The sequence below is a fragment of the Gymnoscopelus microlampas genome (genome assembly GCF_963454915.1).
Source record: "Gymnoscopelus microlampas genome assembly, chromosome: 15".
Taxonomy (NCBI): Eukaryota; Metazoa; Chordata; class Actinopteri; order Myctophiformes; family Myctophidae; genus Gymnoscopelus; species Gymnoscopelus microlampas.
The window spans coordinates 31,072,989-31,092,534 of NC_139952.1; the positions used below are offsets into that span (position 1 = coordinate 31,072,989).

The 19,546-nt window shown below is 42.7% G+C and overlaps 1 protein-coding gene across 3 annotated transcripts in view; it reads left to right on the forward strand.

The window, feature by feature from the left end:
* trappc9 (trafficking protein particle complex subunit 9) overlaps window positions 1-19,546 on the forward strand; it is a 325,308-nt gene that overhangs the window by 51,174 nt on the left and 254,588 nt on the right. For all 3 annotated transcript variants that reach the window (XM_084081382.1, XM_084081384.1, XM_084081383.1), the window contains 2 exons: window positions 4,384-4,529; window positions 14,495-14,580. In XM_084081382.1, coding sequence (XP_083937508.1) covers window positions 4,384-4,529; window positions 14,495-14,580 — 232 coding nt within the window. The remainder of the gene's footprint in view (window positions 1-4,383; window positions 4,530-14,494; window positions 14,581-19,546) is intronic.

Consider the following 19,546-nt stretch of genomic DNA (forward strand, 5'->3'; position numbering starts at 1 on the left):
TTGAATTTCCACAGATCATTGAAGATACATCTCTCAATTTGGCAGCGGCCACCAAAAATGTACAGCTCTCCATTGTAGGTAAAGGCTGAATGACGCGTACGTCCTCTTGGACGAAGCTCTCCAGAGGGTGGGACCAACAGCCAGCTGTTGGTCTCTGTGCAAAACACTCTGATATCATTGTAGTCTTGATTCCTGAAGTAGGCGTGGTAGTCTATAACATTGAAGTCTTGATTCCTGAAGTAGTTGTAGTATTCATGGTTAGGGTCATATATGTTGTTAAAGTATCCCTTGTCCACTCTGCCCCCAAATACAAACATATATGTCCCAATCATGGTGGCAGAGTGGCACCATGAAACGGGTGCACCAGTGCTTCTGGTGTTAATTAAAGACCACACCATTTTATTGGTGGTGTTTAACTTGTAGATGTCATTAGTGCATGCAATCTCTCTGTTGAGTCCTCCAAAGACATACATGATCTTACCCAAGACACAGGCTGAGTGTCCCTTCCTCGCCTCTGGAGCAGTCCCGGAAATCTTGGGCTTGAACCATCTTTTGGTGTCGACATTGAATGCATAAAGCACGCTGCAGTACTTCCCACGTGTCAATAATCCCCCCCCACATATGTAAATGATATCCTCTATCAGCACAGCTGTGTGTCCCTCAAGGGGACATTCTCCTCTTCCGATTGCCACTTGGAGCACCTTCGTCCAGCGAAAAGACAATGTGTTGAAGACCTGCACGCCAATCAGGTCCCTGTTGTACGTGTTGGACCCCCCAAAGGAGTACACCTTGTACCCCACTGCAACAGCAACCAGATCTCCCTGTGGTCCTCCCGTCTCTTTGGTCACCGCCCAGCACAACATCTCTCTCCCTTATTTTTCTACCCCTCTCTCTCTATGTCTGTCTATGTTTTCTCTCCTATCTCTCGCTGTCTCTATTTCAGTCTTTGTAAGTCTCACTTCAACACTAGTGTGCTATGCAAACACCCAAAATAACCTTATATACGCTGCTCGGAGCTCTGGTCTGACGTCACACAACACACACCGCTGTCATTCATGTCCAACATTGACCCTTCAGCCAGTGGTGGAAAGTAGCTAAGTACATACTCAAGTACTGTACTTAAGTACACATTTGAGGAATTCGTACTTTACTGGAGTATTACCAATTTTCAATACTTTTACTTCTACTCCACTACATCTCAGAGGCAAATATTGTACTTTTACTCCACTACAATTATTTGAAAACTTTAGTTACTTGTTACTTTGTAAAGCATACATAATAATAATTATAATAATTATAATAAACTGTATTTGTATAGCACCTTTCATGACATGAAATGGAGCTCAAAGTGCTTTACAGAGCAAGAATACAATTACAACTAATTTAACAATACATCAACCACTTCGGCCATGGCTATTTCAAAATAGCCGATCTACAAGCTCACAACGCGTCGCTTAGCTTGTAGATCTGCTGTTTTCAAAGGATTTTTATACATTTTCCAAACATGTGAAATGGGATGTTGTGTATAGTGAGTACTTTTACTTTTAGTACTTCCCCTACTCTATCCACATTTACTGTCTCTCTCCACTATCGCTGTCAAAAAAAGGCTTATAAAAGTCCCAAAAAAATCTATAATAACTTTGTTAAATTTGCCACTGATTTGTCAAGCGGTTTGCGATATCACACATACACACACACACACACACACACACACACACACACACACACACACACACACACACACACACACACACACACACACACACACACACACACACACACACACACACACACCCTCCTATAGATGGCTAGTCTCGTTCGGAGCCACATGGTAAACAAAACATGAAAAGTCACTTTCCTCTCTTTGTTCTGTCCATGGTCTGTCTTGTTCTCTGCTATTATCATCATTATGTTTCTGTTGGTAGTCATGGTGCCATTTCCCACCTGATGTTGTATGGTAGTCCTGACTGCTCCAGACCATACTGAATAACAGCTAGCTTGCATAAAGTCTTTAGACTAGGGCAGAAGTCTAAGATGCACAAGTTGTACACTGGAATGGCATTGCGATTCACGTCATAGTATATTTCTCTGTATTGTCGTGGATAATGGAAGATGACACAATCTCCCACCTTGCAGCAGCACAAACTACTAGACATCCAGAACATTGGGCCTTCTTTCCCCCTGGTCTCAACCTTCTTCCAGGAAAATGTCTCTGAATTGAATTTCCACAGGTCATTGATACATCTATCAATGCAGCGGCCACCAAATATGTACAGCTCTCCATTGTAGGTAAAGGCTGAATGACGCGTACGTCCTTTTGGACGAAGCTCTCCAGAGGGTGGGACCAACAGCCAGCTGTTGGTCTCTGTGCAAAACACTCTGAGGTCATTGTAGTCTTGATTCCTGAAGTCGTAGTAGTTACGTATACCGTCATGTATGTTGTTATGGTAGCCCTTGTCCACTGCCCCCAAATACAAACATATATGTCCCAATCATGGTGGCAGAGTGGCACCATGAAACAGGTGCACCAGTTTGTCTGTTGTTAATTAAAGACCACACAATTTTATTGGTGGTGTTTAACTTGTAGATGTCATTAGTGCATCTGATCTCACTGTTGAGTCCTCCAAAGACATACATGATCTTACCCAAGACACAGGCTGAGTGTCCCTTCCTCGCCTCTGGAGCAGTCCCGGAAATCTTGGGCTTGAACCATCTTTTGGTGTCGACATTGAATGCATAAAGCACGCTGCAGTACATCCCATGTGTCAATAAGCCCCCCCCACAGATGTAAATGATATCCTCTATCAGCACAGCTGTGTGTTCCCCAAGGGGACATTCTCCTCTTCCGATTTTCACTTGGAGCACCTTAGTCCAGCGAAAAGTCAATGTGTTGAAGACATGCACGCCAATCAGGTCCCTGTTGTACGTGTTGGACCCTCCAAAGGAGTACACCTTGTACCCCACTGCAACAGCAACAAGATCATCTCCCTGTGGTCCTCCCGTCTCTTTGGTCACCGCCCAGCACAACATCTCTCTCCCTTATTTTTCTACCCCTCTCTCTCTATGTGTCTCTGTTTTCTCTCCTATCTCTCGCTGTCCCTATTGTAGTCATTGTAAGTCTCACTTCAACACTAGTGTGCTATGCAAACACCCCAAATAACCTTATATACGCTGCTTGGAGCTCTGGTGTGACGTCACATAACACAAACCGCTGTCATTCATGTCCAACATTGATCCTTCAGCTGACCAGCCCAGCCACAATCTCTGTTCATGCCGCCTACTGTGCTACTATTATCACGGCCAGGCAAGCTCTACCGTAGTGTCAAAAGCCATACCACCACATTTCTGAACAGTTCCCACAAGACTGTTGAATAAGTGCTGAGCACCGCCTGTCGCCAGGCTATTCTGACAGCACAGGCTGCCCCCATATAGTGCTTTTCTCTATATAGAAGACATGGGGCGCTGTAGAGGCCATCTGCTGCTGCTCTACTCAAACTGGTTACCGGTACATTGACATACCTGATTTATGCGGCTAAATGATGTCTCAAATGCATGTGAGACCATATTCACAACCATCTAAGGTTCCATATCTGTTACTATTCTATTACTGGACCTTATGAATATACATATATTATATACATAAGCAGATATATCTGCTTATATATCTGCTGCTTACCCTCATGTGTATATTTGGTATGGCAACTGCTGCCGTTCTAACAAAAAAATCTGCATTAATTGGAGCATTGAAAAACATCTACTGTAAATAGAATTCAAATCTAAAATTGGCTCCACTTGGTATGAAAAAGTTTGAGAACGCCTGGTCTAAGCTCATGGTTGGCATTGTGTGACATAGAATAATGAAAAATCATTCCTGGCTTCCCTTTTCCAATCCACCTCAGCTCAAACCCCTTTGTGTGTGTGCGTGTGTGTGTGTGTGTGTGTGTGTATAGTAAATGGAGTGCATCATTATGAGTTGAGAGGTGTTGTGGAATGGGCTCAGGGACCTGTAAAGCCACCACAGTGCCACAGTGCCAGGGGAGATCTCACCCCGCTTCACTCTGCCGAGTCTGATCGTTACCCGGTTGAGATGCATGCTTTCCTCCCCGAGGCAATAAGTGTTCCACTTGCCCCGTCTCACCTCTCAGAGCACCGTGACACCCAACTAAATAGAGTAGAGTCCCAGGAATCCACCCAGCTTTCACCTCAGGAATTTATGTTCGGCCCCTCTGATGAGCTGAGTCCATGCCAGCAATATGTCTGCTGCTCCCGGGGCATTAATGGATATGGGAAGATAAAACTAACTCACTCCACTCTGTGCTCCCTATTCCCCTTCCCTCAACCCCCCTCCCCCCATGGCCCGCTTTTCCTCGCATTCCGAAATAGATCGGTGAAGCTGCTCAATCTGCCCGTCAGCCTGCGCCCCCACAAGGTGAAAGGCCTGCTGGGACAGAACGTGTCCACCGCCAGCCCCTTCATCTACTCACCCATCATCATACACAGCCGAGGAGAGGAGCGCTGCAAGAAGATAGGTGAGCTCGCTTTGTGTTGTCTGCATCATCTGTTGGCCACGTGCATAAACACGCACACACACGCACGCACGCACACACAATCAACCATGAATCTTGCGTCAGGCACGTCTTGACAAATATATAATATACTGTATATTATGCAAAGTCAAACATTTCACATTATGCAATATTTTGTTGTTGCTACACGGCATCGTGTTTTCTGCTGCATTTCTAAAATAAACCTTACAGATTTCACAAAGTGCAGTATGTACCGAGAGGATGCTGTGAAATGGATCAAATGGATGGGGTCCTAATATAAATGAATATAAATACAAATTAGGTTGCCTCTTGGAACATCATCATAACCACTATGGCAAGTTCATACAATGTTACAATACAACAATTATCATCCTGAATTATGGCATTCATTCATAACCATACAACTCCAGATGTATGGAATACCAGGGAAAAGCCATGTTCTATGCCTCTGCCATGACATAACCACTTAAGCTCTATATACTTTGTTGTACAACAAATAACAGATCTATAAGCTCATAACGCATCGTGATACGATCCATTCGGAGCTTGCAGATCTGTTATTTTTGCCTGAACTTTTTGGCCTATAATGACATTCCCAAATTGGTTTGCCATGTTGAAAGTGGTTAATGACTTTTATCAGGATCTTGATAAGGTAGCTGAGAGAATAGTAAAAACTATCCATCCGCAACAGATTTTTTTTTTAATGTAATCTCAATAATACATATGTATTGGAGTGTGTAGCAGCTGTTCCTTACATTAGTTCAGCTTAGGGCTAGGCAAGTAACCGAAAATATATCGAAACTGATATTTAGAACCAATAACTGACTTAATGTTGCTCATGAAGGTTAATCGAGAAGGAATAATAGAGAAGCAGGGTTTATTTTTATTTTTTTTCTATTTCTTATATATCAACGAATCGACACAAAAACATTCTAATCGATTTTTTAAAAATCGACTAAATCGATTAGCCTTAGATTAACCACTTAAATATGTGTTATACTTCGTTGTACAATGGTGGCGTACAACTTTAAAAAAATATATAAAAAGCTCATGAATTGTAATCAAGGCAAAAGTTTGAAATATTGATTTGACGTCATATCGCCCAACCCTTGTTCAGCTCCAAAAGATAACGTGGTCATTTTCTTCCTGTTGTGTAGCTTATTGCGCAGGCCGTGAAATGACTCTTTAGCGACATTGTTTTTGTGAGTAGTGAATTAAGGTAATGTATCCCACACCTAATTAAGTTCTGTAATTCCGCAGTCCGTGGAGGAACAGATTGACAGTCACGTTGTCTCTGAGGAGAAACAAACAGGTCGGGGGAGGGGAGGGGGGATAAATTAGCTCAACTCTTTCACGGGGGGCAACTCTTAATGCTCCTATTACTCATAGCTTTTATTTCTTTGTTCTCCCCTCTGCCTGCATTCCTGTCACAGTGCCCTTGTGAATGAGGCGGGTCGTCTTAACCTGGATCAATCTTTGAATTAATGGCTTCTGAACATAAACACACTAACTGGATCAGAAAGGAGACATTTGTCATTCCCGGAACAAAGGGAGAGCGCCAACAGGCTCAAGGCTCTGCGGTAGTGAGTCACCGGACTGACGGACTCATGATTGAAAATCTTTATATCGACATGAAAATACTACGCCATGTTTGTGCGTCTCGGCCGCGCACCATCCATTCCGGTGTTGATGTTATTTGAGACTTTTTTTTACAAACAAACACGGGTTTAGCTGAGTGTAGTTGCCAGAATTTTGGGTCCGATGTTGTTCCTGATTTTAAATAGTCCTAGACCACCGATTACGGATGTTTTGACTGATGTTTTATCAAAAAGTGCAACATTTTCTCATCAGTTTGAAAAACTTTGAGTTGATACTTCTCAAAGTTGATACTTCTCCCATACAGTATATGCCTTTATATGGGTGTATCAGGTTTGTTCATGGTTATGTTTGAGTCATACTGACAGTGGCCGTGGTCTTGCCAATATACATGGGCGTATCGGGTTTGTTTATGGTTATGTCTGAGTCATAGTGACATGGCCTCTCAGTTGCCGATTTTAACTCACTGAGTGCCAGAATTATTTCTGGCTATTTCTGGCCAATTAGTTTTTTTTGCTTTTTTTTTTCAAAGTAAAAAAAAAGTGCTTAGGAAACGAGATACAGCCCTTTTCAGTTATAAGTTAAACAAGGAGTGGATGGAGCTGCAAATCTTCAGATAATGATATCTTGGGTTCTGAACATTGTTTTTTTGTTACAATTTTTTCAAAAACACGTGAAACACGTGATTGGCACGTTGCACCATAGCGGTAAAACACGTGAAACACGTGAATGGCACTCAATGAGTTAATATAGGATAAGCAAAATAAATAATAAAAATAAACACAAACACATCGGCTGCTTAATTGCCGATAATGACGTGGTCAAAAAAGTCAAATAATGGCTGATATATCTGCCAGACTGATATATGGGTCTGGCTCTAGTTGCAGCGTGGTGCAGCCAGGTGAGTGGGTGTGTTTTTGTCTGCTCATCTTTGCTTCTCCAGAAAGTAGTTCTTGGCACCAACAGAGACAGACTTGTTGCTGATGGTGAGTCAGTGGCACATAGCAACACTACCCTCATCTGTAATCTGTTTGAAACACAGGTGTATGACTACTGTGTACAACAGATATAGATTTGGCTTCTCGGATTCTTGGGCTTGTTTTCATTGAGATACGCCATGCACTGTATGTATGGCGTACTGTATCTCAATGAAAACAAGCCAAAGAATACTGCCGCTGTGTGTTTGTTCTAAGGCAAAGTGTAAGATGTTCATCTGTAGGGGTGCGACAGTTAACACATTCACTGGCAGGTATTATTTAATTAATTCATCCGCTGGTGCCAGCGTTTCTTACATTGTTTTGATGATTTTGGAGAGCCGCGGAAGCCACGACGTGCACGCGGCTGTAAACAAAGAGTGTCTGGGGGGTGGGGGAGGGTCTTGTCTAGCCACTGGAACAAAAATATTTTTACCGTGATCGGCCATTTTGTTGCCATCGCCCATTGAAAATGGCTTGTTTTTTTACCAAAAACGAAGAATTGACGTAGATCTATGTCAGTGGCGGTCACCCCAGGGGGTCCGCGGACCACCAGGGGGTCCGCGGACCCCCACGTAAAAAAGAAATATAGACATTCTTTTCACTTTTTTTTTTTTTTTTTTCACTTTTGGAAAGTTATATCCCACCATTTTGGCACCCCAAAATAAGCACGCCCTCACAGCCCTAGAGCCCCGCGCAGCGGATAGGGGGGAGGGGCGCGCAGCGCCCCGACCCTCTAGTTAATCATAACTGTCATAACTGAAATAAAAATTATCATAATCGATTATTTGATTTTGAGTAATCGATTTTGGGGGAACATTTTGACATAATTATTATATATTTTTTTTTATGTTTGGCATGAAAAACTTTGATAACCACTGACCTATGAGACTCTGCAGATGATATCGCGCATGCTTCTCTACACGGTCTCCTCACCTCGGAGGAGCTGGCTGACAGATAATTCCGTTACAGTTGAGTCTAACTCCTTGAAGGCATCCTCTGGCACGCAGATAGCATGTCTCAGGACGGAGTGTAGCCGTGAGCATGTATTCATCACACACTGACCTCGCATGTTCTCCCATGCGGAACTCTGCATTATCACACACACTCGCCAAAACGGGAACAGTAATCCACATGTGTGTGTGTAATAATAAAAATCTGCAAAGTAGCTAGTAACTAAAGTGCGTAGCCATTCGGACTGGGCCTGTTGCCTGGAGTAGTGGAATAATGCTTCTGAGTTCACGCTATAAAGTATTGAAATGGAACCCATCGTCTGACGGACTCCACACTGCTCTCCCTTGGGTCCTCAGCAATGCACCCGCCACGTGTCAAGTTGACGGGATGAATGGTTCTCGAGATATGAGAAGGACTGTCATACATACATGCATACATGCATAATACATACATTACATTCCTTGAATGTATCAGATATAGAAGATAACAGACTATGAAATTATGTTTTTCATACTCTGAACTAAACAATACACACACACACACACACACACACACACACACACACACACACACACACACACACACACACACACACACACACACACACAATGTACGTAAATATGGAATATCAATTATTTAAAGCAGTTCTTTTTATATGTATTGTGAAAACAAGTTGTAAACCAAGTGTGTTTTTGTAAGGACTTGTCAGGCTACAGGCTCTGTGATCAGTGAAATTTGCACTGTGCATGTTCCTACGAGCCTCAGTTATGACTTTGAAGGGCTGAAATTGGCTCTCATAGACAACTTGCAATTACCACAACTGCAGACCTGTAAAAAAAACAAAAATAAAGCCCCGGCTCTCCCTTTCTCACGTGTTTTGGTGACTGGGAAATCAAAGTGATTAGCATTCTGTGGTAGCAGTGCAGACAGACAGAATATATGAGTGTATTTTGCTCCTCCTTTGAGTCATATGCTATCAATCAGATTGATGTGGAGGCTGTAAAAGGGGGATATTCTCCGTAATGGGAGATTGTTTTCCCTATAATTGCTATGAGACTCTGTTTTAGATACTGCCAAGTCTGCCACTATCCATTCCTTTGATATGGTTAATGGCTTCTCTGTTACCGTGCTACATAGATAGGCATACAGGGAAACATCACCATTACAGATAATGGTGGAAAAGTGTGTCTTGTATGGTTCCATTGTGTTGCGCAGCAGTAGGCTCCATTTCCTGCTTGATATATCAGGAGCTGGACTCATGCAGCTATATGCTCATTCATGTTTTGAATGAGCATATTAACCACGTAAACCCCTGCATCCATATTCTGGGAAAACTATCACAGAAAATAGCCGATGGAAAATAGCCGATCGACAAGAGTGAAAACAGAAAAGACACTAGTATAAAGCCCTGAGAGATTCTGCTCAACAACGTATGGGGGTTAAAACTGAGTGAAATTTGCAGACATCACCGAAAGTAAAACAAAAAAAAAATCCTTTATGTACACAACAGTTACTGACACGAGCCTCCTCCAATACACATGGTGTTTCGCACAAAACGTGTCTTTCTGAGTTTGGAGCATTCATACTGTCCTCGAATCGCAGACAGCGTCGCTACAAAATGTAAACAAGGAAGTGACTGTAGTCTTGCGCATCTTGCCCGGCCAAAACGGGGGCACCACTGCCCCGACCTCCTTTTTTACTTCAAGCCTCATGCATGGCCTTTGTTTTGCCATTATACTGTGATAAAACACTCACCTGCTAGAACAGTTGTTCTTAAACATTTTCAGGTCAATCACTCAAATTGATATGTATTTGACCGTGGACCCTACAAGCTTGTTGTGAGCTTGTAGATCGTAAACAAACAAGCTGATGTGCGAGCCTTCTGTCAAACACCCTGGACAACACTCCATATGTCCTACTGTACCTAGACTCTTCTCCCTCCTGGCTCCCAAATAACTCCCCATTGCAGTTAGAACTGCAGACTCACTCCCAATTGTCTTCCGTAGTCTTAAGACTCACCTCTTCAGACTCCACCACCCCGTAGCACTTCACTCTCCTTATATCCCTTCTTGCCACTTTCCTTAACTATGCAGATAAATCCTGGTCAGTGGTCACTTGTTCTCATGTTCTTAACCACACATGTTAAGATTGTGATTTAGATATGTTATTTAGACAGATGCTAGTTGTTTACCTGGTATCCTTGTTTCTTTGAGGCATTACACTGTCCATTTATCTTGTTGTTTATTGACTAGAGCATGCTTGCTCTGCTTATTCCGATGTCACGCTTGCTCTGGATAAGAGCGTCTGCTAAATGCCTAAATTGTAAGCAGTGAGTAAAAGCTGATCTTTCATTCACACAAAAAGAAAAAAGTGCAGGAAAAAAAGTAGCCGGTTGGAAAAAGTTTTAATGTTTGGCTCTCCAGACAGTGGCCGGTGCTTGTGGAAGTCCCTGATCTAATGTGGTGCCACTTTCCAGACCAAATTGTCAACACAGTTTCCTGTGTGTGTGCTTTTACAAACGGTAAATGATTCTGAAAACGAGCCGATCTGAGAGCCAGTGCTGTGCAAAGTGAATAGACTGCTTAGGTTTTCTTATTTCTAAGTCTCCCTTGGGCAAACGGCCTAGAGAAGATGTGTTTCAGCTTGAGGGTCAGACTGCACGTACTGTATGTATAAATGTATGTATTTCAGAGCGAAGGGGAGAGCAGAGACGATGGTGGTGTTCAAATAGCTTACTTCCTTACCTAGACAAGTGAAATTACTGTAACTGTCAAATGCCAATACTCTGACACACTGTTACCAGACAGTTCCTTTGTACACAGCTAGTCATTTTTAATAACGGTCGGCTGTCACATGTCTTGCAACTGCCATTTATGCTTTTTTTAAGCGACGGATTAACTTCAAGTGTGTTCCTGACAACTTCAAGTCTGGGATACAACCAGTTTAAGATGTAATCATATCGAGTGAGGAGAAAAATGGATTCTAAATATTCTTGGGCTATAAGATGTCACACCGCTATGGTGCAAAGAGTAGAAATGGAGCAGGACACTGTGTTTTAAGTTGATTGGCCATTGTTTGGTTTTATTTGGACAATAAGGGTGCACAACAGGTCGTGCAGCCCTATTCTTTGGGAATAGGGCTTAAGTGGTTAAATAGTTTGTGTTTATTTTTTATCTATCAAAAAGTTATTTCTGTTTATTTTTTGTTTAGTTTTGCCTATGAGTTACATGTTTTTCAGATTTTGCACTTCTTTTACAAAAATACTGGTCAAAACATCAGTAATCAGTGGGTCCGATGCCAACATCGCATTGGCTTCAGACCCATAAATCTGGCATCGGTTGGGCTCTAGTTGCAAGACTGTTGTGGTGTTGGCATCAGCTGTGTTTTCAATCATCTCTAAGTGCCATGAACTGTAACTCTGCACAGCAGTGTGCATGGGGATCGTATGAGAATTTGAAAGCAGTTGCCGAGAGAGGAAACCAAACTAATTGGCCAATTTAAAGTATGCTACCTTTTTGATTACGTGGTTAATGAGGCTGAAACATTACCATTTTATTTCCATTTTCTATATTATCCCCTCTTACCCTCCAACTGTAAGTCTACCTGGAGCTTTCGCTCCAAAGGGCCTGATGATAATTCTCTCGCTTTTTTGTGCAAGCTAAAACGGGCCAGTTTATGAATCTTCTGAATCTGTGAATCCTCTTAAATTTGATGCTATTTTTGATATACCTGGCCATTGTTAGCCTAGTAAACCATCCCGGTCATGTGAATACACATTATCGTATGTCTTCTGCAGACCGGTCTGGCCCCAAGCGCTTGTGTAGGGCGTTTTGCAGAAACTTTTTGGTTTCTGCAAAACGCCCTACACACAGTATGTTGACCCATTAAGCCCTGAGGTGATTCTTAAAAATGTTTTCTAAATCGTAACAGTTTAAAAAAAAAAAAAAGTTTTTTCCCCCACAATATTTTTCAAAAATAGCAGATCTACAAGCTCATAGTGCGGTACTCGGTGCCGCGCTATGAGCTTGTATATCTGCTATTTTTGAATAGCAAAAGAAATCTAAAGTGACACAGATGCGTTCCAGGTCTTAATGGGTTAATGGTAACGGGGGAAATGACTGTGAAAATTAACCAGGTTTAAATCCATTCACGCTCTCTTATGGGCATGGTCACCTGAGTCTCTGTTAATGCATTGCTGTCTGAAACTTGACATGTCACTGTATAGATTATCGCTCACATTCGTGGTTATTTATCACATATCCTTACCCAGGTCAAGGACTGAGTATTTGATACATTTTTGCAGCGTTACTCTGTAGCAGGCGAGCTATCTATGTGTCTGTGAGTGTGTGTGTGAGTGCAGGGCTAATTTGAAATATTTCACTTTAATTTGAAAGTCAATGATGGTTGGTTCGGGCTGAAAATCTGGCCAAAACATGGAGTCATAATAAGTCATAGATACATCATAGATGAGTCACCTATCAGACTGGTAAAGTGAAGTCAGAGTTCCACATGGAAGCCACGCCGTTATTACACCCGGTCTTGTTTTCATTCAAGCCTCGAGTATTAACTCCCTGTTTTTTTATTTCTCAGTTCCCATGAATGAATTAATGAATAAATGAAAGTTGAAAGAGGAATTTGAAAGGTTCAGCTTTCAGCTTAATGCTGAATGAGTTGAAAAGCAGCGGCTTTGGTGGTGTTTGACTGCCTTCATTACGGCTCTGGGGTTGCTCTGTTTCACATGCATGTTTTATGCTTTATCGCCCCGAGCCACGGCACAGCGAGCCTGCATTATTCAGTATACAAGATTACTGTTGCCCAGAGTTCTACAGCATCTTTCTTCAGAGCCTTTGGCAGTGTCGGTGTACAAATCCACCGTGTTAATTTTAACTCTGAAGAAGTGTACAAATGGAACCAAATGGACTCAAAAGGGTCCATTTGGTTCCATTTGTACGCTCTTCTGAGTTAAACTAAAACCGGTGAGTTTGCTGCACAGTGTCAGGGTAAGCTTTCTCTGGTTCTAGATGAGATGAACCCGCATCCAAGAACGTGAGACATTCCGCGAAATAACACGCCTTTTAGAATCTGAACCTCGGTGCGGCGCTGAGCTCCCCACGTAACCAACACTTTGACTCAAAGCATTTCCAGATGGCGTTTTAATGTCGAGGCTTCAAAGTGATGGAGGCTCATGGACCTGCCGTGGGCCACCTGAGGAGTTTGGACTGAGGGTCACGGAAACAAGATGGCAACACTTCACTTTTTTATTTCAGTTTATTTTATTTATTTATTTCTGCGACACGGTTCACATTTAATTGGCCCAGCTATGAGAGCACACCTCTGAGGCAGACCTGATTGTGCGTGAGTGACTCTTTGCAGACATTGATATCATTACTACACAGATACCTTTCGTTAGAATTGACTTTTAATTTCCCACGGTACCCAGGTCGCAGTTCGCTCTTCGTAAATCCCTTTGCCCTCGTGCGGATTTCCAAGCGTTCTTTGTAAAAATCCATTTATAGCAATAGACTCTCCAAATGGACTGTGTAGAGGTGAAGTTACGTTTCAAAGTGGAGATGGGTATAGCTAGAGTGGGACCCAAATGGATTCTCGCCCTTAAATCTTTTCAATATCCCATTCCCATGATTCATAGAACCTGACATAGACATGGCTGTGCAAATTACCCCACGTAGGCCTGCGGGATTTTCCATGGAAAAGTAGTACTTCATAAAGACCTAAGCAGGCTTAGGCTGCTGCTGCCTTTAAGGCCCCAGTTTAATTTACAGTTCTACGGCTTTTCTGCGAATATCTCATGTTCTATAATAAGAGAAACATGAAATATGAGGCTTAGAATCTATATCCATACTACTGTGCATCACTAACCCTTGAGTTGGAGCCTGAGATCACACAGTAAGACTCCAAAACCTCGGCTATGTGCTCATCACATCAACCCCGCGTTGACGTGAGTTGACTCCGAATGGTAAACCTTGAGATGGATACATCTCAATGCAAATGTATCGTTTTGAATCGTTTTGCATTTAATGGATCTGGTTAAAATACAGGAAATGCTTAACAGGGATTTGCACAATTTAACGTCGGCTGCTTTATTTTCTCCAGCAAAGTCACACATAAAGTGGTTGGGCTTAAGGCATACGCTAATTAATTAACCATTTGACTAAACACAAATGGTTTGGTTCTAAATGATTCACCCACTTAATGAGCTAAAATAATCGACATTATTTCATATTTTTTTTTGTTTCTTTGAATTTCATAGCCCCTGCACACACCACTGCTAAATGTATCCATTTATGAATTACTGCAGCAAGTCTAATGTCATGGTTTACTCCCCTAAGCTCATTAAGTTCAAACTGGTGGTAATGACCGTAACGTCTTCTTCTAATGCCCTGATGTGTCTTTTCCCTTTCCCAGAGTTCCAGTGGGTTCAGGGAGACGTTTGTGAGGTTCAGCTGATGGTCTACAACCCCATGCCCTTTGAACTACGTGTGGAGAACATGGTCAGTTAAAACAATAGTTGTGTATTATGTCTGAAAACTCCTATATCCGGTCATTTGAATAACCAGCGTTTATCGTTTGGTATTTGGGCTTGTATATTGTTTTATCAAACTACAACTTTGTGAGAATGTAAAGCCTGACTTATACCTCATTGCCTGCCGGAAAATAGCCAATCTAGCTCACTGAGCTTGTAGTTTGGTGATTGGCTATTTTAGTTGTGCAACACTGTCGTGCAGCAAAGGATAAATTAACCATTAGAAGATACTGTTCACCTCCAGAATATCAACCTTCCGTCTGCATTTGCACCAGGGTCGATACAGGCCAAGTGATAATGTTTTGCCGTTATCCTTGATTACCTAATTAAGGCTCCCTAAAAGCTTTTCTTCGGACACTTATAATACAGTAATGATCGTATAGGACATGGAAAACAAGCTGCTGTCCTTTACCACTGACTTTAAAAAACACAACCACACACTTGTGTAGCAAACCCCTGTGGTGCCATTACATTTTATTGCTCCACACGCCACTTTGCCAGACCAGATAGCTTCTTTTATTAAGGTGAGAGCCCGTTCACTTTTCTCTCAGTCTCAGTGTAAAATCAAGTTGCAAAGAATCCATTAGACATCAGGGAGATCAATTTAACTAGATTGTTTAATAGCTGCTTTGTGACAACAACCTTTTAAGTTAAGGCGAGTACACCTTTTTCAACTGCTGTATAAGAACCACCCTGTGTTTCTCTGTTCTACACGTCTTCCTTCATGTATTACATCATGACCCACCCCCTCTCTTCTTCTCACACACACGCACACGCACACACACACACACACACACACACACACACACACACACACACACACACACACACACACACACACACACACACACACACACACACACACACACACACACACACACACACACACACTCTCTCTCACTCTCTCTCACTCTCTCTTTCTCTCTCATGCAAACACACGCAAGCACTCGAGTAAACAACAACTCAATCAGACGCACGGCAAAAAAGGAAAAACGAGACCAACCACTCTTTCATGTTCACAAATGTGAATGACGTATGAATGAAATTGCATTGCTTCCTGCTGACTTGTGTGTTTGTTTATGAATGCAGTGATTTGGGGCAGCAGTGAAATGCACGAAAATAAATACCGGTAGACTAAATAAGAGGTAGGGAGAGAGAGAAATAGAGGTGGGGGGGTAGAGGGAGAGAGAGAAATCTGGTGCTGTATACCAGAGGCGCAAATGTACCACCTGCCAAAAACTGATGTTGCCTTTTAATTATTAGGTAGCCTGAGAGCACGTGGCTGTACAGGTTTTGTGTGCAGGCCATGAATAGAGGGGTGGGGGCCCTGTCTGCCAAAATGTACTATGACTGGTGTGGGGGTGTGAATCAGCTTGCACGTCAGTATGCTTTCACTGCACACACGCTGGCATTCGTTGGTGGGAACTGAGCGTTTGTGTACCATATTAACCACTTAAACCCCAGCATCCGTATTGTGGGGAAAGCTTTAGCTGAACATAATTGACAACCCGTCGCAGCGTGATGCGTTGTTGTGAGCTTGTCGATCTGCCATTTCCAGTGAAAGCTTTTCCCACTGGGAAAAGCTTTCACTAACCTGAACTAACCTGAACGCGGCACTAACCTGAAACCGGAACTAACCTGAACGCGCCAGTCGCAAAATATGAACGTGTTCCAACTAGCAGTAATCTGCAAACAGTCCGTGCATTTGTGCGTTCGTTTCTGTATTTGTGCGTAAAACGATAAAAGAACAGAGGTACTCGAAGCAAGGTAAAGTTTTAGCACATTTCAACAATGAGGCAATTCAAAGTGTTTTTTATATACAAGATTAAGCATTAAGACACATTGTAAAATGATTTTCTTTTTGTAGAAGAAACATTTTTTACACTGCAAAGAATGCAAAAAAAAAAAGAAAAAACTCAATAAAAGATTGTCAGGTTTTTTGCTTTGATTTAAAAGAACTAAGAGTGGGAATTTGTTCCAGATATGCGGTGCATAAAAACGGAACACTGCTTCTTCTCGAAGAGGAAAGCTAGCTTATGATGAAATGGTAATTAAAAATAATGGTCTTTTTGGGGCGCCCTGGTAGCTCACGTTGAGCATGTACCATACCGTCTCTCTCTGGTGGAAACCTCCTATGTCCAACAAACAAAACTGTTACTTTTCAGGATTCTAATTATAAAATGGCAAAAGTAGCAGCATCAACGAGTCAAGTTTGGAGCTTGTGGATCTGCTACTTCTGATGATTTTGTGTGACGCCGGCCGTAGTATGATCAAGTAGAGCGTTCATTTACGAAAGAAACACAAAAAGTGAAAATGTGGAGATAAGAGGTTTCCGCCCGACAGCAACGATATTAAGTCCTTGCTGCAGTCGGCCTGGGTTAGAAACTGACCTGAGACCTGCATGTTTTGTTTCTTGTCCTCCTCTCTCGCTCGCTCTCTCTCTCCTTCGTCCCTTTCCTGTCTTTCTTTTTCTCTTTCTCTCCTGTCTCCCTATACTCACTGTCAAATAGAGCAGAAATACCCCAAAAGAATAATCTTTACAAATAATTGTCTTTGCTGTCCAGGAGAACACACACACACACACACACACACACACACACACACACACACACACACACACACACACACACACACACACACACACACACACACACACACACACACACGTGCGCCCAGCAGCACACAAATGAAACGCACTGCATCCAGCAGCATATACACTCAGATGGGATATGTCATTAACTCCTTCCCCACCTGCGGTTGGATTGATCACGGTACAGATGGAGGTTATAATCCCCCCCTGGCCGCTCTGTGGCAGGCAGCTGGCAACCTCAGGTGGTGTTGTAGTTGAGGGCCGGGTCGTAAGAAGTGGCACGATGACTCTTCACCCGCGACCCGCGTCCCGCCGCGCTCAATGCACAGGCTGCCAAGAGCTCATCTGTGCCCCCACACAGAGCGCCTGTTGTTGGAGCTGGAGATATCATCTATCCACCGCACATAACCCAGCCCCATACGGTGCATATGTCTGCTCCATCCTCTTGCACGCACGCACACACGCACGCACAGTGGTGGAAGAAGTACTAAGATATTTTACTTAAGTAAAGGTAGCAATACCACGATATAAAAATACTCTGTTACAAGTAAAAGGCCTGTGTTCAAAATGCTACTTGAGTATAAGTACAAAAGTATTGGCATCAAAATATACTTAAAGTGCCAAAAGTAAAAGTACTGAAATGTTTGAAAATAGCAGATCTACAAGCTCACAACGCGTCGCATCTATGTATAAAATAGGACTGAAGTGGTTGTTTTACCACTGTTTTTAATATTTGTGGAGTAAAAGTACAATACTTGCCTTAAAATGTTAAGTGCTGGGAACCCCCAGAAGAGAAGATTTGTTTGAAAAAATGCAAATGTTTTTTCAAAAACATTTTCCAATACTTTCAAGATTTGATTCCATTTTTGTCAAAAATAGAGGCACGAGGTGACTTGCTGTGAACTTGTATATCTGCTATTTTTTGAACAGCCAATTTTAGCTGGGGACCTCCTGGAACCCCTCACCCCCAAGGACCCCTTTCTTTTAACCATAAAACAATGAGGACCAGGAATAAACGATTGTCCTCAAAATGTCCCGTTTCTCAAATTCTGCTATACTTGTGGGGACATTTGGTCCTCATATATACAGTAATGTACATTACACACACACGGTCCTCACATGTACAGTATAATATACACACACATGGTCCTCACGTGTACAGTAATATACACACACACACACAAACAGGGACACTTTCCCGTCCCCGTGTGGTCAAGGTGACCCTGCTGCAGTACAGCTGTACTCCTTCTACAGTCTCCACACGACGTCTGCTGTAATACCCAGCTTTGCTTTGTGTCTTTATTGATTCTCTCTTCAAGTGCTGCATTTGCTGCCACTTTTATCTTCACAGCGGTTGAAATCACATTCCTTCGTCGTCCGTCCGTCTGTCTGTCCGTCTGTCCATCTGTCTGTCCGTCTGTCCGTCTGTCCGTCCGTCCGTCCGTCTGTCCGTCTGTCTGTCTGTCCGTCTGTCCGTCCGTCTGTCTGTCTGTCTGTCTGTCCGTCTGTCTGTCTGTCTGTCTGTCTGTCTGTCCGTCTGTCTGTCCGTCTGTCCGTCCGTCCGTCTGTCTGTCTGTCTGTCTGTCTGTCCGTCTGTCCGTCCGTCTGTCTGTCTGTCTGTCTGTCCGTCCGTCCGTCCATCCATCCTAGAGGTGCAACAAGTTAATCGCGTTTAAACCACTTTTGAGGACCAATGTGTGAGGGTCCTTGATGACAAGAAGGAAAACGTTTGAGAACCACTGCTTTAATCAACTTGAGTCATATGGGAGACCGTTAAGATGGATAATGTAATTTACTTGATATGAAGCTTGAAATGAAAAAATGAAGCGGAGTTAATATTATTTTTTGGGAGGCTGCCTAGACCAATGACTAAGCTATATTTTGAAATGTTCATTTATTTATGGCAGTTTTAGGTAAAGCAATTTGATCGCAGGATCACAGCCACTGGTGTTTCTTTATACCTACAGTACATGCACTATGGATAGGATAGGATAGGATAGGATAGGATTAGGGTTGGGATCCTTTAGGATTTTAACGATTCCGGTTCTTTAACGGTCCGATTTCTTAACAGTTCCCTTTAACGATTCCAATAGGGGGTTCCAATTGGACCCTTACAGGTCTGTAACTCAGAGGGTGTACAAATGCATTTGTACACTCTCAGAGTTATGGTGGTTCTTAAAATTAAAACGTTTGAGAAACACCGGTATTGTAATTGTTTAGCAGACGTGATATCCACATAACCAGCTCTGACAGTGTGATAAGAAACAGTTCCAGTAAACGGTTCCAAATGTTGATGGTTCCGGTTCCTCAATGTCCCTCCGGTTCCGAATCCCAACCCTAGATA